Source organism: Wyeomyia smithii, chromosome 3 (assembly GCF_029784165.1).
Source record: "Wyeomyia smithii strain HCP4-BCI-WySm-NY-G18 chromosome 3, ASM2978416v1, whole genome shotgun sequence".
In the NCBI taxonomy this organism is placed as follows: domain Eukaryota; kingdom Metazoa; phylum Arthropoda; class Insecta; order Diptera; family Culicidae; genus Wyeomyia; species Wyeomyia smithii.
Genome location: NC_073696.1, coordinates 254,574,368 through 254,598,592, shown reverse-complemented (window position 1 = coordinate 254,598,592; position 24,225 = coordinate 254,574,368). Strand labels below are relative to the sequence as shown.

Below are 24,225 nucleotides of genomic sequence, written 5' to 3'. Positions count from 1 at the left end.
ATTTTTTAGTAAACATTGAAGATAAAATGGAATAAGTTATACTCATAACTTATAACCGTTGAAAAAATATTCAATTCTTGTTGAGTCATCTATGGTTTTTATGATTACCATGTTCATGGCATAAACTGTTAAAAACCATCAACAGCAGTATTGCAGCTCTTCCTTGATTGCAAAGTTTGCAAGAATTGCAATGCAAATGAATGGAATTCGTGTATCGCTGCGATGATAGACCAGCAGCGCTCTACTCCACCTGTACTAACGTCGCCTTTACAAGCATGTTCAAGACATCAGTTTTTATTAGGTTTGTTAGAACTAGTTTAAAAAATTGTTTTAGAATAAATATACCTAAGTTTTTGAAAATTCTTTTTTTACATGGGATTCACTTTCACCGAGCCTATTACGGTTGTCATCTCACCGTGAAGTGACTCCCGTAATAAGCCCCAGTGTTGCCAGTTTTCCTTTCTCACTATTCTGTAGAACAGTGATTCTCAACCTGGGGTACGTGTACCCCTAGGGGTACGCGAGAGCCTTCAGGGGGTACGCGAAAGAAAAATCAGTAATGGCGGACAAAGCAATTTTTTTATAATACTTTCTAACTTGCTCTTAAAACATGACTGTAGCAATCAAACAAATCACAGTTCAATTTGAAACCCAAACTAGACTACCACAACGTGATCTACCACTACTCTCTCTCACTCTGCGAGAACATTCCAAGCCAGGGGGTACAATTGATTTGGAAAATATCGCCAAGGGGTACGCGGACAAAAAAAGGTTGAGAACCGCTGCTGTAGAAGATCTCGTTTTTAGTCATTTCTGCCGTTACTTGGATATCCAACATTTTTTGAACAGTTTTTGTTTCATGTATTACTATATATCTTGCCTCCTGGATTTTTTTTTCTTAAATATTTTCTACATTTAGTCCAGATCGTATCACTTGGGCATTGTTGTGGTCTGGTGGTGCGTATATCGTGAGAATGAAGTTTACTTTAAGGTTTTTGGTTTTAATCGCCACGATTTGAATATAATTCGATATGTTGACGTTTTTAAACATTATTTCTTCTCGAATTAGCAGGCGACCTTCAAAACCATTCGCTCTACATTTTATAATTATTTTGTACTCTTCTATAGTATACTTTTCGTTTGGTTTCAACCATATTTCCTGTACGCTTACTATTGGAATGTTCGTAACCACAACAATTATGGCATTGCCGGACTGGAAACAAGTATATCTCAACTCTAAGTTTGTATCCGAATAGATCTACGTTTCCTGGGATGTTCTGACCGGTTAATTTAATTTTGAAGTTCCAAGTTGGTTCTTTGTTTTTTTCAGTATTATTTTAATTTTGAACATTACTGCTTAGCTGGTGTGTTAATTTTTCTTCTGTATATTTCGGTGGGATAGCATTGACTAGTTTTAACGTTTGTTTTTCATGTCTGTGTTACGTAGACTTTTAGGTTATATCTCATTGACTTCGACTCGCGTGGATAAAAAGTGGCTCAGCTTTCTCAGTATTTCTATTTTGTAATCGCTGGGTTTTCTGAACAAAACCTCTCCTGTGTTACATTTCTATTGTTCAACGTTCTTCCCCTGAGTTTCTTAGGTTGTTTTGAGCTAAGGTTGATATATTTTATCTTTATTATATTGTTTCATTGTTTGGATTTGCAAGGGTTTTTTCACACATCTGGTGCGCCGATTTTTTCCACGAATAATATCAAATTAATTTCACTAAGTTTGAGCGCCCTTTCGTTAAAATAAAATTTAGAAGCGGTATACCGCAGTCCACAGTTAATTCTGATTTCCGTTACACTACCGCAGGACGTATATATTATAGTGAATAAAGAATCACAAATCGAGAACGCGTCTTCGTGTATTCAATGCAATTTCGATTCTGAAAAATAAGTTTTACCTCGAACCAAATCGAACCGTTGAGAAATCATCATAACAAACTACAGCCAAATGCTGCACAATATTTCTAAACTACTGGAAAATGTAAAGTGAAATGTGCTGCCACCTGTTTGTCGGTGCTGAGGGTGATAAATAAAACTTGGTAGGTTGTTTTTAATAACGGAGAGTAGAGTTTAAATACATATATTATAAATAATTACATACTGTTCGCGTATTTTCGTGTAGTTTTATTTACTAGTTGGATTGATTACAGTTCTATATTAATAAAGCTGATAACGATGCCAAAACACATTTTTAGGTATTCCTCTTGTCAAAAATACAACAGAGATTATACACTTATGATGGAAAAGTGCTATAACTTGGATTTACTAAATTCGGATACACGGACTATCGAAGTTTTTCTATTTTTTGGAATTTATTCAAGTTATCCATCAAACAGGGCAAACAACTAGCAGAGTATCGATTACTTTTAGCCATAGACACATTTATTCCGAATGAAGCAATTGAAAATGTAGTTTCGGCTGAGCCAGGAATTTCGGATCGTCTTTGCTCAAAAGAAAATCAGCGCTTTCCATTAATTTCTAAGCAATTTATTGAGAGCATTTCTGTTCTGATTCGTTCCAATTTACGACTATAGTGAATTTTTGATGCTTCTAAACGATAGAGTTTCTCTACTAGTCTGTTGATAACAGATAATACGCAAGATGGCTGAACGTTATTTCCTCAACGGTAGTACAAAGTTTTTATCTAATACAATCGGTGCGGTTCCTTGAGCTACAAATCTATATTCTTTCATCATCTTTCAGTAACATTTTCGTAAAATATTCCTGGCTACCGAAAAATCAACACTTCTGATATGTCTTGGAATACTTTCAGTTCCGCAGGAAGTCTCAACATACGTATAAATTCGCTCACTACACAACACACTAGCCTTTGGCGCAGGAACACAAGCACAGCTCTTAGTTCGGCTCTTTGGCAATTCCCGGCATCAGATAGGTGACCATCGTTCCCTTGCCCTTCACGTTGATTGTCCCTCGGCAGGTCAGGTTGTACCCCTTGTCCTTAACGATCTCGAACACATCTTCCGTCACCTGAATGTGGTCCATAACGCCGGTCGAATCCATACGGGAGGCCACGTTCACCGCGTTGCCCCAGATGTCGTACTGTGGCTTGCGCGTTCCGATCACTCCGGCCACTACCGGGCCGACATTAATTCCTGTTTAAAATAAATATAATTTTTAATCTGTAACTCAAGTAACGTTTGTCATTAGTACCTATTCTCATTCTAAAATTATTAAAGGAATGCTCATTGACGTCGGTAATTTTCTGGAACAGCTCCAGAGCGTAGTCCATCATGGCGACCACGTGACCCGATTCGGCCGTATCGGCCGTGCCCAGCGTAAGCCCGGATGCGGCCATATAGGTCGATCCGGTGGTTTTAATTTTCTCCACGTGCCGAAACCGTTCCTGACCCAGAAGCTCATCGAAATCGACGATGATTTCGTTCAGCAGCCGCAGACATTCGACCCCTTCGTTGTTACCCTCTAGTTCGATGTAAAACTCGGAAAAGTTTGGAATGGACGCGAACATTACACACGCCTTGTCGCACTGCTCGTGGTAAATCTCCTGTAATATATAGCATTTGAATTAGAACCAATCGTTCGACCACATCAACGCCACCTACCTCGATGTTCTTCTCCCGCCGCAGAAAATGGTCAGCCACGTGCACCGGCAGGATGTTTGCCAGCAGCTTCCGGTTGTACGCCTGAAGATGCTCCATGTCCTCCTTCTCCTCGGTCGCCTGTAGCTTCCAGATGTAGTCCAAGCGGCGCGTGATTTCGGTCTGCTGGCTGTGCATAATTTGACCAATCACAAACACCACCAAGAAAGCGACATCGATCAGAAACCGTTCGGTGGTGAGGAACCTGTCCGAGCAAAATAAGGGCAGATAATTAAAATTATATTACATCGCTTTGGCTGGGCTCTAATTTAATGCCCTGCCGCACAGGCAAACTAAGGATAATTAATGGAAATTCAAGGGAGAAAGAGGATGATGGGAGTTTCTTTATTTATACTCACCAAGGTTCACAGTGGCGGTCGAAAATAAGCGCCAAAACGACGATTGAAGCTACGTAGCAGACCAGGATAACCACCAGAATGACGATTTTGAACAGAATCTTAATGAACTGATGAACCGCACAGGTCAGTAAGGCAAGCAAGGTTAGAAGCAGTAGAATCTGTTGAAGAAAAAAAAACACATTAGTGTTCATTATGTTGGACTACCACCTAGGCTATGTTTTTTTTACTTACATTGAAAATTTTAGATTCTTTACAGTTGTTAGGCCGCACTAGAAAATATTCATTTGATAGCGATAGATATAAGATAAAAGTCTGCCGAGGGGGAAAGAGAAATGAAAATGTATTAGAACTGTGTTAGGAGCCCACACAAAAAGGGGGAAATCAAAACATACCAGTTTGTAGTAAGACAAACATATCACAGTAACAACCACGCATAACGATATCACTTGTGCAATCTCCCGGTGGCTGTGGATCTTCTGAGATATCACCCGGAAGAAGGTGGAGATATTCTGAAAAAAAAAAATGAGAATAGAAATAATTTCTTGGACGTTAAGCGGTTGTGTATATATTTAGTCTATTCAACAGCAGGCAAGCAGGGGCCCCAATGATGTAACTTAAAGCTAATAATGAAAATATCTTAAAAGAATTAATACAATAACGAAACGGGAATATACCAATATTAAAATCGACAGTGAACGAAATGTGAGGCTTAAAAGTGAACTGGGAATTCGACATCACCCCCGATTTAACACTTGGTTTACGTGCTCGATTTCTGTTCCTAGCAAAGCGTATTTGCAATGTATAATCGGTTTTTTTTGCGCGAAAATGCAATAATCGAGCATTTGGATGAAATAACATCCATACAGTTCAAGTAAGTGACAGTCTTCAATTGTGTGAATTTGCAGATAGAGTTTGAGATCATCCGCGTAAGACAACCGTGGTCCTTTGATAACTAGGGTCACGTCACAGTGCGTCTTGAACTGTCCTACAGATCAGACGTTTTTTCGGTTGCTTGTGGACTGGTCTTTGACTGCCTATAGCTTCAAAGTTTGTGTTTTGTCAGTGTGTCTTTTAAAGATTACCTGAAAGTTATTTCCCATCAGTCTTTCTCAAGACTACCTACTTTTGATTTTAACATTTGTTTTAACTTTTTTCGTATCACCTGAAATGGCTGGACGGAAAAAGAAACCTCGCATCGCTGCGGGGAGGAAAAGAGAGGCATCTCTTTCTGACACATCGAGTGTCTGTAGTGACAATCCTTTTGATATTTTGCCTGAGCAAGAAGCTGGTGAAATGGAAGTTACCAATAATGAGACTATACAAAATATAAAATCTTTAAAAAAGGAGAAAGTTCCACCTATTGTGGTAACTATTTCTTCTGAATTTAATATATTCAAAAAGGAACTTTCAACGTTTGTTTCTGACGTTAAAGTTACCTATCAAATTGGCCGTAGAGGTGAATGCCGCTTATTAGCCGACTCAGTAAAGGGTCGCGATCGTCTTGTTCAGTATTTAACTGACAAGATGTACAAATTTTTTACATATGACACCAAGAACACCAAGCCGTTCAAGGTTGTCTTGAAAGGTCTCACCAACGATCAAACCGTTGATGAGATCAAACTTACTTTAACAGAATTACTTGGCATAGCCCCTACCCAAGTAATTCTAATGAAACAAAAATCACGAGGCGAAAACAGTCAGAGAACTGGAATTTCCCTTGTTAATTATTTAATTCATTTTAACCGCAATGAGGTTAACAACTTAAATTTTTTTGAAAAAGCACATGCTTTGTATAATGTGCGTGTAAAGTGGGAAACTTATAGGAAGTATGGCGGAGGTGAAAAGCATATCACCCAATGCCGTACTTGCCAACGTTATGGCCATGGTTCCAAATTCTGTAACATGGACTAAAAATGTCTTAATTGTGGAGACTCTTCTCACAAAAAGGACACATGTCCTGTGAAAGAGAGTAAAAATTTTCGCTGTGCGAATTGTAACGGCAACCATATGTCAAATTTTTATCAATGCCCAGTCCGTTTAGCAATTGTTAAGGCAAGGCAAGGTAAACAAAATTCAATTTCTCAATATTAAAATTGTTTCTAATTTAAAATTTAGCAATGATTTTAAATAAAACAATTAAAATATTAAATTGGAATGCTCGCTCATTGAAGGCCAATGAGAATGAGCTTTTTAATTTTTTAACAGTAAATAATGTGCATATTGCAATTATTACTGAAACATTTTTGAAACCTAGCATAAAATTAAAATATGATCCCAATTACGTGGTTCATAGATATGATAGGATTCAGGGTTCCGACGGTGGAGTTGCAATTGTTATTTATCGCCGAATCAAACATCGTGCTCTTCCCCATCTTGAGACGAAAGTTATTGAAACTTTGGGAATTGAAGTTCAAACTGAACTTGGGATTTTATTTATTGCCGCAGCATATTTACCATTTCAATGCACACGCGAGCTCAAAAATTATTTTAAAGGTGATTTACAAAAACTCACCAGAAATCGTTCGAAATTTTTCATAATCGGCGATTTTAACGCTAAACATCGTTCATGGAATAATTCTCAAAGTAATTCCAATGGCAAAATTTTATTCAATGATTGTTCTTCAGGATACTATTCTATTTTGTCTCCGAATAGTCCTACATGCTTTTCTTCTGTAAGAAACCCTTCAACAATTGATTTGGTGCTGACAGATCAAAGTCATGTATGTAGTGATTTGATCACACATGCTGACTTTGATTCTGACCATCTTCCAATAACTTTTTCTTTATCACATGAATCAGTTTTAAACCCTATGAGCTCTGTTTTTAATTATAACAAAGCTAATTGGGAAAGATACAAAAATTATATTGAGAGAAATTTCAATAATGAGCTTGATTTGCAAAACGAAGTGAATATTGATTCCGCTTTGGAAGCATTAAAATGTGCAATTGTTGATGCCAGGAATTATTCTGTTCCAAAGGCTCAAGTGAAATTTGATTCACCAATAATTGACGAAAATCTTCAACTTCTAATTCGTTTGAAAAATGTCCGCAGACGTCAATATCAACGTTCTCATGACCCTGTTTTTAAAACTATTTATAAAGATTTACAGAAAGAGATTAAACATAGATTTACTCTTCTGAGAAATCAAAATTTTGAGGCTAAAGTTGAAAAATTGAAACCATATTCAAAACCATTTTGGAAGCTGTCGAAGATTCTTAAGAAACCTTCAAAGCCTATTCCAGTTTTAAAAGATGGTGAACGTTTTCTTGTATCCAATGAACAAAAGGCTCAAAGACTTGCTCAGCAGTTTGAGAGTGTTCATAACTCAAATTTGAATTTTGTGAGTCCAATTGAAAATGAAGTCACACGTCAATTTGATTTAATTTCTTCCCAGAATTTTTTACCTGCAGAAATAATTGAAACTAACTTGAATGAGATTAAATCAATTATTAAAAATTTCAAAAATATGAAAGCACCTGGTGACGATGGAATCTTTAATATACTAATCAAACATCTCCCTGAGAGCACAATGGATTTTTTAGTGAAAATTTTCAATTGCTGCTTCAAAATTGCATATTTTCCCAAATTATGGAAAAATGCAAAAATTACTCCCATTTTAAAACCGGATAAGAACCCAGCTGAAGTTTCAAGTTATCGACCAATCAGTTTGCTTTCTTCAATAAGTAAACTGTTTGAGAGAGTTATTCTTAACAGAATGATGTCACACATCAACGAAAATTCAATTTTTGCAAATGAACAGTTTGGATTTCGCCATGGGCATTCCACAACTCATCAATTGCTCAGAGTTACTAATATGATACGAGCTAACAAATCTGAAGGTTATTCCACTGGAGCTGCTCTTTTAGACATAGAAAAAGCATTCGACAGTGTTTGGCATAAAGGTTTGATTGCGAAATTGCAAACTTTTAATTTTCCAATTTTCCTAATCAAAATTTTAAAAAATTATCTTACTGATCGAACTCTGCAGGTTGTCTATCAGAATTCAAAATCTGATAGATTTCCTGTCAGAGCAGGTGTGCCTCAAGGTTCAGTCTTGGGTCCAGTCCTGTACAACATATTCACTTCAGATCTTCCTGATTTGCCTCCAGGATGCACAAAGTCATTGTTCTGCGATGGCACAAGCATTTCCGTAAAAGGAAAAAGTCTTCGTGTCATATGCAGTCGATTGCAGAAAAGTTTAGATATTTTTTCTTCCTACTTGCAAAAGTGGAAAATCTCTCCCAATGCTTCTAAAACTCAAATGATAATTTTTCCGCATAAGCCTAGGGCTTCTTTCCTCAAGCCAAACAATAATCACGTTGTCAAGATGAATGGGGTTATTTTAAGTTGGTCCGACAAGGTTAAGTACTTGGGACTAATTTATGATAAAAAACTTATTTTCAAAGAGCACATTGAGAGTATACAAGCCAAGTGCATCAAATATACGAGATGTTTATATCCTCTCATTAACAGGAATTCTAAACTTTGTTTAAAGAACAAACTTTTGATTTACAAACAAATTTTTAGACCAGCAATGCTTTATGCTGTACCGATCTGGTCAAGTTGCTGTTCAACAAGGAGGAAAACGCTCCAAAGGATTCAGAATAAAATTCTGAAAATGATTTTGAAGCGTCCTCCTTGGTTTGGTACACTCGAATTACATAGACTTACTGGTGTTGAACCATTAGAAGCTATGTCAAATAAAATTATTAACAATTTTCGACAAAAATCGTTGCAATCCTCAATTGCTACGATAAGCTCTCTTTATAGCCAATAAGTTAGCAATTAAGTTAGTTGTAAGTTTACTTCCCCTTTTCTGACAAGTAGGTTTAAATCCCTACGAATGATAAGTCCTAATTGCGAAAGCAAACAAATCCTAACAATTAAAATTACAAATTTCTAACAGTGTTGAGAAGTCACCATTTGTGATTGGACACACATACTCATTATTTACTAATATTTATCATAAATACTTAAGCTACTTACAAATCCCCCCTTAAAAAAAAAAAAAAGGGTCACGTCATTAAAATAGAGCAGAAAGATAAGCAATCCTAAGAGACTTCCCTGCAGTATTCCAGGCGTAGCGTCAGAATTAGAGGATAGGCAATCCCTAATAGCACCGGTTAGACGACAACCGGTAAAGTACGATTCAAACCATAGCGAAAGATTCCCGTTGATTCCAAGATTGTCAAAATTCATGACGGCTATGCGATGGTTCAGTTTGTCGAAGGCAGCTGTCAACTCAGCGAAAATGACATTCGTCTGGGCACGTTTCACCATACTGCCACTAATGTACGAAGTGACACAAAGCAGATTAGTGGCGGCGGAGCGATCGGCTGTGAATTCATGTTGATCAAGCCTTACAAGCAATGGTTTTGTTTTTCATTTTGGAATGAAAATTTTTGGAATTTGAAACAAAAAATTAAAAATTTGTGTATAAAGAGGGTTCCTACAATTTTCTCATAAACTGCTTAGGAATTTACTTTCAATTTAATACTTACAGGGTGTCATCGTGGAAGTGATACACTTCATAAAATTGCCATAAAAGGAAAACAGATGAATATTTTTCCTTCGATTTTTTTTATTAAGGTTGTAACGCTAAAAATATCGCAAGCCACACGCACGTCTTCAATCGGCATTTCATCCCAGATCTTCGCCAAAAGGTTCTCAAAAGTGCCCAAAGTCATACGTTACACTTTACCCAGCTTTCCTAGCATGTATCCTCAAAAGTCCAATGACGTCAAATCGAGAGAGGATGCGAGCTATTCAGAGGTGCTGGTAAAACACGGTAAATTTTCCTTGCACCACTGGTGCTGAATCCTGTTGAACGCAGAAACTTTTTTTTTCCAAATAATTTCTTTGCACAAGGCAGCAAATGGGATGACATGTTGTAGATAATACTCTTTGTTGATTTTGACGCTCCTATCGATGAATAGCAGTGGCAACCTTTCTATATAAGATATTGCTGCCCAAATCATCACAGCTGAAGCATTCTTTGATCGTTCCACTTGAATCTTATGTTTCTTGAAAGCTCCGTATCCAAAGTCTTTTTTAATAATTCTGTTATGACTCATGTTCATTTCACCAGCCATTTTACTTGCCGACCCGATACGTTTGTTAACCGCTCTAATCATAGCTGTAGTCCGCACACTCTGTTATTTACCCAGTTTCTGCTTGGGGACAATTATACCAGTTTCCACGAAACGCTTGATGGTCCTGTACATAAATGCTCTGCTCGAATGCAGATATGACAGTGAGAGTTGACAGCTTTCTTCTGATCATAATCATTCCATTGTTCTTTACTTGAATCCATCGAAATTTTCCTCCGAAAGAAGGGAAACACTGGCTTTATCTCTTTCAAGTGAATAACAAACTTGTGTCGCAATCAAAACAAACACAGCTTACTAGAGCAACTCGCGCTGAAACCGTCCCACTGGTGACACGAGGTCTTTCAAAAAGCGTATATTAGTGTCTAAATGATTGAAAGTAGTGAAAAAATGAGAAAACCACTTTGGTTAGTTCATATTGATGGGCCCTTCGGGCACAAATTGGTTAAACGGTTTTTATAAAAACTGATTTTGGAGCAATTGTTGACCTTTTAATTGATTTATTTCTCTTGAATTTGTCATTGAACCCCCTGCAACCAATACATCGTTTTCAAGAGGAATGATAGAGCTTTCATTTGAAGAAGAAAAAAATTGGCCGCCATCTTGGATCTCGCCGCCATCTTGGATTTCATCAGAAAAACGTGTTTTTGAGCAAGTTCGCAACCACCGATTTTAAATTTGACATCACCATTGGAAAGCTGAGAAAAAATGCTTTAAGATACATTCAAAATATTAGGTGAGCATTGAGTTTACCTTGTCATTCTGGTCACTTTTCAAAATCGACCTTCAAACAGTTCAACGCATGACGCACGGCCAATATCAAATAAACGCAATATGCTGAGCCTGTGGTGTGTGTCTGTGTGTAGTGTGTATTGAGGGCCATCCATGTTCCATGTGGACAGATTTTTAAGGATTTTGTTAACCCCAATGTTGGCGAATGGTTGGACACGTGTCACCAACCCCGGTGGAAACTTTGGTTGTATGCTGACTGGGAAGGCGGAACGTACGCGGCTGTTTCCCCATGTTAGGGGCGGCGTACAACAGCGCCTGATCCGGAGCGGGCGGCTGAATCATGAAACGCGGTGTCTCGCCAGCTATATCAAAAACGGCAGCCCCGTCGCGAGACTAGGTATCGCAGCCCTAGTAAGGCAGCATACTGAATATTAAATACTACAAACAATCCAGATATAAATACGGAACGGAATGATCGGCATGGACCTAGGTGAACGAAAAAGGACAACGATTATTGGAAACTCGGTACTTGGAATGTAAGGACTCTACTCGAACCGGCACGCGCAAGTATCCTGACTAGCGAGCTTCGGAAGGTGAATGTGGAGGTTGCAGCTATCCAAGAGGTGTGGTGGCCGAAATCGGGAGAACGCGAATTCCGGGCAGTAAATCCTATTGCGGACACTTCATTTAAGTACCACATCTACTATAGCGGCGGCGTGAAAGCAGAAAGAGGAGTCGGTTTCGTGCTAATCGAAAAACAGATGAAGCGTGTCATTAGATGGAGGCCGATCAGTGACCGTATATGCGTGTTGAGAATTAAGGGCAAATTCTTCAATTACAGCCTAATAAATGTGTACGCACCGACCAACGAGAAACCCGATGACGAAAAGGAGGAGTTCTATGAGCTCCTGGAAAAGACATACAATGAGTGCCCAGGACACGATATAAAGATTGTCATCGGAGATGCAAATGCACAGGTCGGGCAGGAAGACTTCTTCCGCCCCGTAACTGGTAGGGAAAGCTTTCACTCTACTACGAACGACAATGGCCTGAGGCTTGTTAATTTCGCTGCAGCTAGGGGGATGGCTTTCTGTAGCACTTATTTTGCACGCCGGAACATACGGAAGCACACCTGGATTGACCACGTTCTGATTGATGGACGGCACTTTTAAGACGTTACAGACGTGAGGTCGTTCAGAGGACCGAACGTTGACTCGGATCACTATCTCGTAGTAGCCAAAATCCGCGCCAGGCTGTCCAACGTGCTAAAATTCAAGGTAACGAGGAGGATGCTGTTGAACATCCAGCGGCTATTAACTGAAGAAGTGGCTGCAGAGTACTCGCAGAAAGTTGATGAACGGATTGAGTAAAGAGCTGAAGGGAACCTGAATGAACAGTGGAGGCACATCCACAGTTCGATCAGCACTACAGCGCGAGAAGTGTTGGGTACAACTGCGGCAGCTGCGCCCAATGAGTGGTTTGACGTTGAGTGCCAGCGAGTGACGGAAGAGAAGAACCGCGCCAGGGGTCACATGTTGGCCACGGCTGTGACTCGTCAGAGCATGGGTAGATATCGAGATGCAAGAGCCGCTGAAAAGAGACTCCACCGCCGGAAGAAACGACAGCATTGGGAGCGTATTCTTGCGGAGGTGGAAGGTTGCTTCTCCAGGCACGATGCGAGGAGCTTCTACAAGAAGGTCAACGGAATCAGGAATCGAAACGTGTCAGCCCCTGACATGTGCAACGATAGGGAGGGGAACCTGATAACCGATAAAACGGAGGTCAGGCGTTGGAAGGAACACTTCAGTGTGCTGTTGAACGGTGAGGGAAACAGTGGAGTTGAAAGAAGCAGGATGACTATTGAGAATGATGGTCAAGCTGTGGATCCACCATCCATGGACGAGGTGGAGAAAGCAGTGAAAGAGCTGAGAAACTGCAAGGCAGCTGGGAAGGACGGCATTCCCGCCGAACTCTTCAAAGTCGGGAGCGAACAGCTGTATCGTGCCATCCATCGGATCATGCTGAGTGTGGTCTGATGAAGAATTGCCCTCGGACTGGTTAGAGGGTCTCATATGCCCGATCTACAAAAAAGACCATCGCCTGGATTGTAGCAATTATCGGGGCATAACACTTCTCAATACCGTGTACAAAATTCTCTCTCGCATCCTGTTCCACAGACTGAGGCCGTTGCAGGAGACCTTTGTAGGCGAGTACCAATGCGGTTTTCGAGGGGGACGCTCCACGACGGACCAAATGTTCACCTTGCGACAAATCCTCGATAAATTTCGAGAATACAACTTGCAGACGCACCATCTGTTCATAGACTTCAGGGCAGCGTACGATTCAGTCAAGAGGAATAAGTTATGGCAGATTATGATGGAACATGGCTTCCCAACAAAGCTGATTAGGCTGATACGTGCCACCCTGGAAGGTTCTACTTCAAGCGTCAGGATAGCCGGTGGGATATCGGACTCGTTCGTGACGTTAGATGGTTTGAAGCAGGGTGACGGGCTGTCGAACTTATTGTTCAACATCGCATTGGAAGGTGCTATACGGAGGGCTGGTGTGCAGAGAAGCGGCACCATCATTACGAAGTCGCACATGCTTCTCGGTTTTGCGGACGATATCGACATCATTGGTATCAACCGTAGAGCTGTGGAAGAGGCCTTCGGACCTCTCAGGAGGGAAGCTGCGAGATTAGGGCTCGTCATAAACTCTGCCAAAACGAAATACATGGTGGCTGGCAGAGTGCGTGGTAGTCCGTCGGAGGTTGGTGCTGCGGTGGTGCTAGATGGGGAAACATTTGAAGTAGTCGACGAATTAATTTACCTGGGAACATTAGTGACATGTGACAACGAGGTTAGCCGTGAGATAAAAAGGCGGATAGCAGCCGCAAACAGGGCCTTTTACGGATTACGTAACCAGCTAAGGTCCCGCAGTCTGCAAATCCGAACTAAACTTGCACTCTATAAAACACTGATTCTTCCGGTGGCTCTCTACGGCCATGAATCATGGACGCTGAAAGAGGCTGATCGGTGAGCTCTTAAAAATGAAAATCTCTAGAAAATGGTGTTTGGCGCAGACGCATGAACCATGAAGTGTACCAGGCATACAAATCGGCAGATATAGTCAAGCGGATGAAACACGGCAGGCTTCAGTGGGCTGGGCATGTAGCGAGAATGCAGGATGAGCGTCAAGCGAAGGCTATATTTAGCAGGAATCCCGATAGAGGTCGACTACTTCGAGGTAGACCCCGCACTCGTTGGATGTGTGCTGTCGACGAGGATGCACGCGAAATAGGTGTTAGGGGCGATTGGAGGATAGCAGCCCAAGACCGAGGGACATGGCGACGTATTCTGGATTCGGCACTGGATCGATAATCGGTCTGTCGCCTTCAAAGAAAAGTAAGTAAGTTAACCCCATACTCCCCATCCATGTTCCACGTGGACAGATTTTTAAGGATTTTGTTACTCCGCCCCCCCCCCCTTCCCCTCCCACATAACTTCTCATATAAATTCTCAAAATTGTGTATGGACCGTGGACATCACACAGACCCCCCTCCCCAAAGTTGTGCACGTGGAATGTAGATGGCCTAATGCCTGTGTGACTTTGGGTCTATTCACAAATTACGTAAAGCAAAAAATCGTATCTTTGACCCCTTTTCACTGCATTTACATTGTTTATTTCTTCACTCGCTCGTTCCTCCTTGAGTGTAACGTAATTTGTGATCAAGCTTCTCTACGATTTTTTTTTGCTAGAACAAAGTATGGTTCCCTGTACGGAGGACAGTTTGCGCGTGTTTAGTAATTAAACAAATTAATGTTAGATGTAGTTTTAGCTACTTTTATAAACTGTTGTTCTCAGGCATTTAACTACTATCAACAAACTTAGGTGTGGTATACCAAGGTAAAGTATGAATCAAGTATATTCCGAGTAATCTGGAGATTTGCGTATGCCGGCGTAAATATAGTAAGCGTAGAATCATCACTTCTTTGATCCCTAGCAAACTCTTATCGACGAAAAGGGTACGTTTGCTATCTAACGAAATTCAGCTAATTGATTAAAGGCTATTCAAAAATTACGGTGCGTGGGTGCACTCACCACCTTTGTACTAGGAATACTGACTGTCCACATCATACGCACGCTACAGGCGCAGTATATTGCGTTGATTTGATATTGGACGCGCGTCATGCGTTGAACTGTTTGAAGCTCCATTTTGAAAAAAGACCAGAATGACACGATAACCTCAATGCTCACCTAATATTTTGAATGTATCTTAAAGAATTTTTTCTCAGCTTTCCAATGGTGATGTCAAATTTAAAATCGGTGGTTGCGAACTTGCCCAAAAACACGTTTTTCTGATGAAATCCAAGATGGCGGCCAATTTCTTGCTTCTTCAAATGAAAGCTCTATCATTCCTCTTGAAAACGATATATTGGTTGCAGGGGGTTCAATGACAAATTCAAGAGAAATAAATCAATTAAAAGGTCAAGAATTGCTCCAAAATCAATTTTCATAAAAACCGTTTAACCAATTTGTGCCCGAAGGGTCCATCAATATGAACTTACCAAAGTGGTTTTCTCATTTTTTCGCTTTTTTCAATCATTTAGACATAAAAATATCCTTTTTGAAAGACCTCATGTCACCAGTGGGACGGTTTCAGCGAGAATTGCTCACTAACAAAGTAGGGCAGAGTTTGCAAAAGTATTCAGTATCACTTTCACTGTGACACTCTGTACATCTATTCGAAATAAAAAAAAGATCTTAAATTTGACGGTGGAAGAATTTTCACTTAGTTTTGTCACCATTTAAGAATTATCTCTTACAGTTAGTTTTATTCACCTTCACACGCACCGATATAACTACTTATGCGGCATTGATCATAGTAACCTATAGTAACCTATTGACAGAATTGTAACTGTAATGGTGAAAACAGTGAAGCTACTTCGTTCAGAAGTGTGCGCATCCGAAGGACCCTGCCGCATCGAAAACGGACATCGTGCGATACCTTGTGCATGCCGATTACGCCCGTTCTACATTATCTTGGCTTTGTGTAGTGTCAAATAAATGTTGTGAACAAAAAAAAATTATCTTGGCTTTATTGGACAACAATCAGAGCATCGAAATAAAGCCCGATTCCGGACGGCCGACGATCCTGAGCAACAAGAAGCTCCAAAGGATGCTGAAGAAGAAAACGATCGGAAAAGTGACTACATCATTGTGTGCACTTGGTCGGGAGGTAGGTGCAACCGCCAGACAGTGAATAAGTACCTGGCGAACAAGGACGTACATGTCAGGAAGCTGTAGTCCCGTCCATTGGTCTCCGAGCTGCAGCCTGCAGGTAGTGACGCAGCGGCAGCGGTTGAATGAGATAGTCAAGTCGATTTTCACGGCGAATCACGACGTGGCAGTGGTGATGGACGACGAGACCTTTCTCACCCTGCTTTTACCCATGCTTAGCAGCCTTAAGCTGGACAGCCCAAGCCCTTGGTCTCCCCGGGACTGCCGTTAGGCAACACTTCAGGGAGAGGGTCAGTCGTGCTTTTTAGCACTTACCTCTACGGGTAGCAGAGCAACCTATTCAGGCCAGTCAGTTGGCTACTCACATGCTCACATTTCACAATACCGAACCCAGGATGGAACCTTGCGGTACACCTGCGGTAACTGGGACGCTTCTCTGACCCTCGTTTGTATTGTACACTAGCACTCGATTTTGACAGTAGTTACCCAGAATCTTGTACAACGGTGCTGGAACTCTGAAGCTCTGTAGCGCTAAGGCTATGTGACCTATCTCACCCTGGATGGCAACGACTGGCAGGGCACTTCGTATTTTGCCTTCCCCACGAAGGAAGAGAGTTCCGAAGAGAAGTTCATTTCACACACCAAGTTCCCCAAAAAGATGTTGCTGTGGCTGACAATCAGCAAGAAGGAAATGGGTGCTCTGGCTGGATTTATGCCGCTCATGGCAAGTCCGTCCCATTTGCGTTTTTGTGCTGATGAGAAAACAGCAATTAAAAATCGTTACGTTTTAGGAGAAATTTTGCACTCGTATGCTTTTTTAATAAAGACAGTCAACAGAATTTGTTACTACAATGGCAAACAAATACTTTTGCGTCAGAAAGCGTGCATAAGCATCAAATCTTGATTAAATTATGTTGAAAATCATAAGCTGTGACCCATATGCGATTACTTTTACGATACCTAGCCAGAGTGATGGCAAATCAGTCACATAGCCACCTGCGACCGGTGATGAAAAACAAACTACTGTCTGTCTGTCTGTCTGTCTGTCTGTCTGTCTGTCTGTCTGTCTGTCTGTCTGTCTGTCTGTCTGTCTGTCTGTCTGTCTGTCTGTCTGTCTGTCTGTCTGTCTGTCTGTCTGTCTGTCTGTCTGTCTGTCTGTCTGTCTGTCTGTCTGTCTGTCTGTCTGTCTGTCTGGCTGTCTGTTTGTCTGTCTGTCTGTCTGTCTGTCTGTCTGACTGTTTTTTTGTCTGTCAGTCTGCCTGCCTGTCTGTCTGTCTGTCTGTCTGTCTGTCTGTCTGTCTGTCTGTCTGTCTGTCTGTTTGTCTGTCTGTACCAGTGTTATTAGTCCCACTCATGAACAGCATGCAACACCGCAAGTAAGGTTCCCGTAGCTGCCGATATTACACACTCTAGTATTCTCCATTCAAGCTAGGTATTTCTTGTTTTCTTTCGCTGTCGTCCTTGCCCGCATTCGCTCCCGAGATAATATGCACGCGAGCGCGCCTACTCTTTTACCCGTGTGTAATCCTCTTCTTATGAGCACAATCAACGGAGTACAATTGTTCCAAGATTCATTACGATAGTTACGGAGGGACAAAAAACAATATTTCAAATAGGGTAACGGACTACTTCGGTAGCGGTTTGCTTCGGCTGGTTTTGCATTAGACTGCTATAAAAAAAACTTACCAAAGCAGTTCGGTACCCTATACGTTCCAGTATGCGATACTTTACAGATTCTTTCCCCACGTTCGGCTGTCGGTGCACAAAGCAAAACCGGGTAGATGAAGGAAGCATTTTAGTTTTCGAGTACAGTTTTTCAAGCACTCCTCCTAGTCGAGCAATTGTCTGGCTCTCAAGCAGAAAGAAGGAGAAAGGTCTTGCTTCCCGCTCACTTTGCAACGCTGGTCTGAACTTAAAAATACTGAATCGCTCAGAGAGAATTTTTTAAATTCAGGTATTTTTGGGGCTGGGAAAGGTTCTTAGCATGGTTAGAGACACCTCTGTCCTTTGTAAGGGACGCCTTTCATACAAATAAAACACAAATTTCTGTATAACTTGATACTCAAATAAACTAATGTAGCCTAATTTGGAATGTGAGGATTTTTCGACTTTACTGTATAGTTTGAGGCTTTTCTTTATCGTCCGTTTGAGGTCTTCATGTACTTTAATTAAAATAAACTAGTTTTTGAGTGTGGATACTCGAGTAAAATATCAATTTCAGAAAAGTATTAAGTAAGTTTTTGAGGATTCTACTTCATGAGAAATCTAAAATAGACTAAAACGAATACATTGCATGGAGTAGTACATTGGTTTATTCAGAAAAGATGCATTTTTCTAGTTTTTAATCGAGTTTCGATGTTGTATGAGATGAATATATGGGCTGAAATAAATAATGGAACAAGTCTAGTCATTTGGCATAAAAAAATAATCGATTTTCCCAATTTCCTGTAGTAGTAGTTTTTCGAAGGTCGAAAAATCAAAACTTTGAGCGCTTTGAGGCACCCCTAAATCATGTCCGATTGAGCTGAAATTTTGCACAAATAATTTTTTTGAGCCAATAAACAAAATGTACATGGTCGGTTTTAAAAGTTTGACATGACCCATTTCGCTGCCACCATAATAAAGGTACTTAAATATGTACTTTGTGAATTTTCTGCTCGATTCCCTAGAGGCTGGGCAATTTGTATACAGGGGTTTTCAAATACAAGGTGTGTTTTTGTAATATTGATTTTGCTCTATCTCAGTGGCGTGGCGAGGGGTAGATTAATTTTTTACATTGTACATTTTAAAAATAACATATTTTGGGTAGAATGTTTAAAGCTCAATTACCATGGTTATATTTGTTTGAATTTATAGCATTTAAGAAAATCGTGATTTTTGTCGTGAACTAAGAGGCGAAAAAAGTTCTTTCGCGATAGTAATACTTACGGTATCTTCTCGCGAGAAGACAGGAACACAGGACACTAACAGGGCTACGGTCAGAATGCCGTACACCCAGTAGCTATATTGGTCCCTAGAACGAAAGCAAACACGACATTAGAAGCGTCCTAGAGCGCTCACACCATCGCCTTACATTGAGAATATTAGCACCTGGATCGACATGATCCCGAAAAATATAATAATACTGCAGTAAAAGTACACATTCAGCATAGGATCCGGCTCGCGGCAGTACTTCCGTTCGATGTCGTCCTTGATGAAAGTGAGATGAAAACGCTTGCAGTGATCCAACCGCAGCCTGTCGATCGACCGCGCATCGATCGCCTTGATCAAATACTCGTTGACTTCTTCTTCGGTGCTTTTAGGTTCCTGCTTATCGTTGAAGCCCATCTTGGACCAGTGTCCCATCATCCGCAGCTCCTTGGAGATGTTTCCGTTCACCGATGATGACTGCTTAGACATGGTATGCTACAAAGAAGTACGATGAAAACAATTTCTACGAAAAAAAACTTCTTCATACCGCTCTATAAGATTCCTTAGGAACTATCAGATAAGTCTGAATTTGATGATCTTTCAGGTAGTTATTCCTCTCATGGCCTTTCCCTTCCTCAACCTCGTAGTGATCGCCCAGTGAGTTAAGCGTTTCCTTCGTGATGTGAACCCGCCCGGGTACACCACCACTTTCCATATAATTCGCCAGCGTAACATCATTGGACCACACATCGAACTGCCATTTCTTCAAGCCCAGCACACCGCAGTGCACCCTCCCCGTATGGATACCGACTCGCATATTGACATTGACGGCCATCACCTCACGCACCAGGGCAATCGCATCGATCATATCCAGACCCATTTCGACGGCGCACATCGCATGATCCGGTCGGGCTTCCGGCAATCCGGATACACAGTAGTAGCAATCACCTAGCAGCTTGATACGCAGACAGTGATGCTCCTGAGCAAGCCGATCGAACCTGGCGAACAATTCGTTCAGTAGCCTTACCAACTCCTCGGCGGTGCACTGATCCGATAGGCTGGTGAAGCCGCAAATATCTGCAAACAGAATGCTAACGTTCTCGTGTCGCTGGATGTAGATCTTGTGGAACTGAGCTTCCTCTCGCGGTTGACCGGCGATGTCGTTCTTCATTTCCATTGCCACGTGCCGTGGCAACACTGACAGTAGCAGCTGCTCCTGCTTTTGATTTTCCCGCTGAATCCGTAGCCGCGCTTCAACGCACTGTCGCGTTTCCATGAACGCGTTCCGCTGAGATTTCTCCTTTGGCCAGTGTAGCAAAATGCCGGTGGCGTTGGTGCAGGCCAGCGTGATTAGGTCGGCGTACAACTGTTCGAAGTGGAAGAATAATGTTTGAAATGATGCTCAATTTGGAAGCGAATTTCAAACCATACTCACCACGTCATAATCGTCGGAATCGTTCATGTGGAAGGTTAGTAGTACGTGCGACACGGACAGCAAAGTACCACCGACGACGGCCTCTCGCAACCGGATCGGAAGCATCGTGTAGATGATGTATATTGCAATTACGGTGCAGCCTCCCGATGAGGTAAACTTTCTGCAAGGGAGAAATTAGGTATGATTAGGTAAAGCTTACCGGAAACAACAATAATGTTTGTTTCATTCATCCAGAAAATTAGTTTCAAAATTTCACAATCCTCACTACTACATTGCTGTAGAGTATGCAGTATATTACTCAAAATACGAAATGTGAGCTTAAGTCTTTTTTTCGTTTTCCGCTGCAGTTTTCAATGTTTACCGATTATCGTGTCATAGATAAACAACAGCATGCAGCTGCGTTATCAATCAAATTGCAAACGCTAGCAGATAGATCGGATCAGCAATTCGTGGCAATTCCACAGCTCCAAGCTAGAAAACATTCAAATTTTCCGACCCATACATCATTTGTCTCACACTTTTATCGGACGTCCATTCTTCGCAACACATGCCGAAGGTTGCTGCCTAGCGTAGTGTAAACCGAAATCCGATTGCCCAGCAGGTGGAATACATTCACGCTTTCCGGCTGGTTGATTCAGCAGTGGAGTGGTACCTCGCACCACTACTCCACCTCTATTTCTGTAATTTTTTTTGTGGTAGGGAGGTAGGGCTCCACAAACGAATATTGTATCATGCAGGCGGGGGAAAACATCGTTGATGTTACAAGAATCAATATTTGTTGTGTAGAGAATAATGAATTAAATTGCTCGTTGGGTCGATTTCGTACCATTTTTTTTTTGATTTTATTTTTTTCATTCTCTTTAGTCTCGATGACTTCAAACTGATGTACTGATTTACTCCTGACACTCATTTCAAATGAATAATTATTTTCGTCAATCTACCAAGGTGAAGCTCGCACTTGTATCTGACATACGGTAAAGTTCTCCCAGAGCTGAACGTTGCTTTGGTATGCCAAACGTAAAAAAGTACCGTAACGAAAATTAATTAAAATCAACAGCTTAATTTGCAGAGCGAAAAATAATTTAACAATTCAATTAACGTACCGCTATCAGCCGGTAAGCAAGCTTTAGCAGATATGCTCGAACGAAATATTATTGTTCCATGAATGTTTCCGGCCATGCACGGAGTGCAGCAGCATGTTTCGATTTTCCGATTTATGTTATTCCCATCATATGTGTAGGTAAGCGGACATGTGTTTCAGCGCTTGCTTGTTGAACGTTGCTCTTTAGGTCCGTTTTATAATCCTTGAAACCTCCGCTAGAACACCACAGCATCCTGGGAGCGAATTGCAGGAACGCCCATCACCCGAACATTAAACCGCCAATGGTTGCGGAAAGTGCACGGTAAAGTTGCAGTTTATTTCGAAAACATACATTAAGCACGTTATACGATTATTGTTTACTGCGGTGGCTACGATAGAATAACTAGTTACGATCAAGTTGCACTTTAAATCAAGTTAAGTTTCAACACAGTTGAGACAAAATTGTAAAAAAAGTTATGCGCATAGTTGCAAAAGTGGTGTAAACACTTTAACAACAAATTAGCAAAAAAATTGTTGCCAAACACACATTCATTTTCAGCTGGCAAATACTTAGCGCAAACTTTTACTCCGCGGTAACAATAAACTTTTACTTCATGATGCATTGAGCATGTTATGTGATTCAAAACAAAAATCACATTCATAACTAAAATACTTTGTGTTTGCATAGGAGAACCGCTGCTATATTCATCTCAACAACTATTTCCATCTCATCGCTCTTATTTGTCCAATTTAACGTCACATTTAACAATTTTTTTTTCAAAGTAAAAGTTATGTTAATTTTACCTCTCGATTCAATCAAGTGATCAGAAGTTTCACTTAAAAAAAAAACCCAAATTAATCCACCTAGCGGTCAGACTCAGCCTTTCTCATTCAAACTTATTGTTTGTAAAAATAGATTTACATGAATGCTTAAATCCAATAAAGGTTTATTCACTCATTGGGTTCTAAAATATTGATGTTGTAATTAAAGTATAAAATATGAAATTTGACGTAATGTTAGTGCTTAAGAAATAGCGAAATAAAAGAAATGACTCTTTCAAACAATTTCAATTCGATCACGAGCGATACCGGGAACGTTCAAATAGTACGATACCGCATTTAAATCATGTTGAGGCCATATATACTGATCAGTGCAGGTATAGTGTTGAATAGCCTTTGAATTTCTTTCCTTTCCAAAACTTTTGAACAGCATATCAAATTGTTATGAAGTTTGTTATTTGTAAGTTTGAGAGATGACTCGTTTGTATGACACTAGTTATGTTCAAATAAGTCGTGTAATACTTGAGATAATAGACTTTCGTTGTTTTAACAGTTTGATACATAACGGTTGCTTAAGTTCGATTACAATCAAATGAAATGAGAACGTACAGGGCAGCCAAACTTTGAAACTACGTGTTCAATCATGATTCATCAGTTAACCATTAACTAGCCCGTTCATATGATATCAATATTGTTCAAATCGGTTGTGTAGTTTCTAAGGTAATGAAGTTTCGTGATTTTCACGTTTCGATATATTACAGACGAAGTTACAGTCCGATTACAGCAAAATTCAATAGGGTATTATGAGGCAGCTAGACCTTTCATTTGAAACTAATTTTGTGGAAATCGGTTCAACCATATCTGAGAAAAGTGAGTGAGTCCGGAAAATGAAAATGTTTCTTTTCATAGCTGGATTTCACATTTTTAAACATAACAGGCAAAGTCATAATCCGTTTGCAAAAAAAAATCAATAGGGTCTTATGGGGCAACAAGACCTTGGCTCAGCCATCTCTGAGAAAATCGAGTGAGATTGGGAGAGCGTTACACACACATACAGAAAATGTTCGTCGAACTGAATCGAGTGATATGCGACATTCGGCCCTTTTGAGCACTTTTATACCTCTATTTTTTGCAGTGATTGCTATACCTTTCTAGGAGAAAGGCAAAAAGTGAAATGATAGAAATGGCTTTTAATTACGACTTCAATCCCGAGCAAGGCCGCAAACATTGAAATAGTACAATATCAAATTTAAATGATGTTGAAGACACATATTTTGATCGTAGCTGTAGTTTTAAACAGTCCGCGGGTTACGTTTCTTTCTAAAACTTTCAAACCACATGTTTAAACATTATGAAATTCATTGTTTAAGGGTTTAAAAGCCCATTAATTTGAATTCAACTATTTTCATAGCTTCTGAGATATAAGAGCGTTTTTCACATTCTGACGCAGCGCCAAAACTAAAAGTTTGATTACAATGAAATTCAATAGCAACCTAAGCGGCAAATAGACCCTTCATTTGACACCAAGATAGAAAGAATCGGTCAGACCATCTCAGAGAGAAGTGAGTGCGAAAAAAAGGTGCACATACACACGTACACACCCACACTCACACACACATATAACCTATACATGCATACCTGCAGAAAATGCTCGATTCGTCGAACTGAGTCGAGTAGTATATGACACTCGGCCATTTGGATCACTTTTCTACCTTTTAATTAGCCAGTGATCGTTAGAAGAAAGTCAATATGTTTGCTTTCATTATGTGATTTCACATTTTGCCTTTCTCCTAGAAAGGTATAGCAATCACTGGAAAAACCGAAGGTGTAAAAGTGGTCCCAATGGCCGAATGTCATATACCACTCGACTTCTTTCGACGAACTGAGCATTTTCTGTATGTATGTATGTATGTGTGTATGTGTGTGTGTGTGTGTATGTGCAACTTTTTTTTC

The 24,225-nt window shown here is 40.4% G+C and overlaps 1 protein-coding gene across 1 annotated transcript in view; it reads right to left on the bottom strand.

Annotated features, from left to right (window-relative positions):
• Positions 1-2,474: 2,474 nt before the first annotated feature.
• The window catches only part of LOC129729790 (adenylate cyclase type 6), a 358,700-nt gene continuing 336,949 nt past the window's right edge, over positions 2,475-24,225 (bottom strand). Inside the window, exons 9-18 of the mRNA XM_055688611.1 lie at positions 20,412-20,571; positions 19,524-20,342; positions 19,140-19,471; positions 18,995-19,079; positions 4,378-4,494; positions 4,217-4,297; positions 3,986-4,143; positions 3,591-3,831; positions 3,181-3,532; positions 2,475-3,122 (exon numbers count right to left, since the gene is read on the bottom strand). Of these exons, the coding sequence (XP_055544586.1) occupies positions 2,866-3,122; positions 3,181-3,532; positions 3,591-3,831; positions 3,986-4,143; positions 4,217-4,297; positions 4,378-4,494; positions 18,995-19,079; positions 19,140-19,471; positions 19,524-20,342; positions 20,412-20,571 (2,602 nt within the window). The 3' untranslated portion in view covers positions 2,475-2,865. The remainder of the gene's footprint in view (positions 3,123-3,180; positions 3,533-3,590; positions 3,832-3,985; positions 4,144-4,216; positions 4,298-4,377; positions 4,495-18,994; positions 19,080-19,139; positions 19,472-19,523; positions 20,343-20,411; positions 20,572-24,225) is intronic.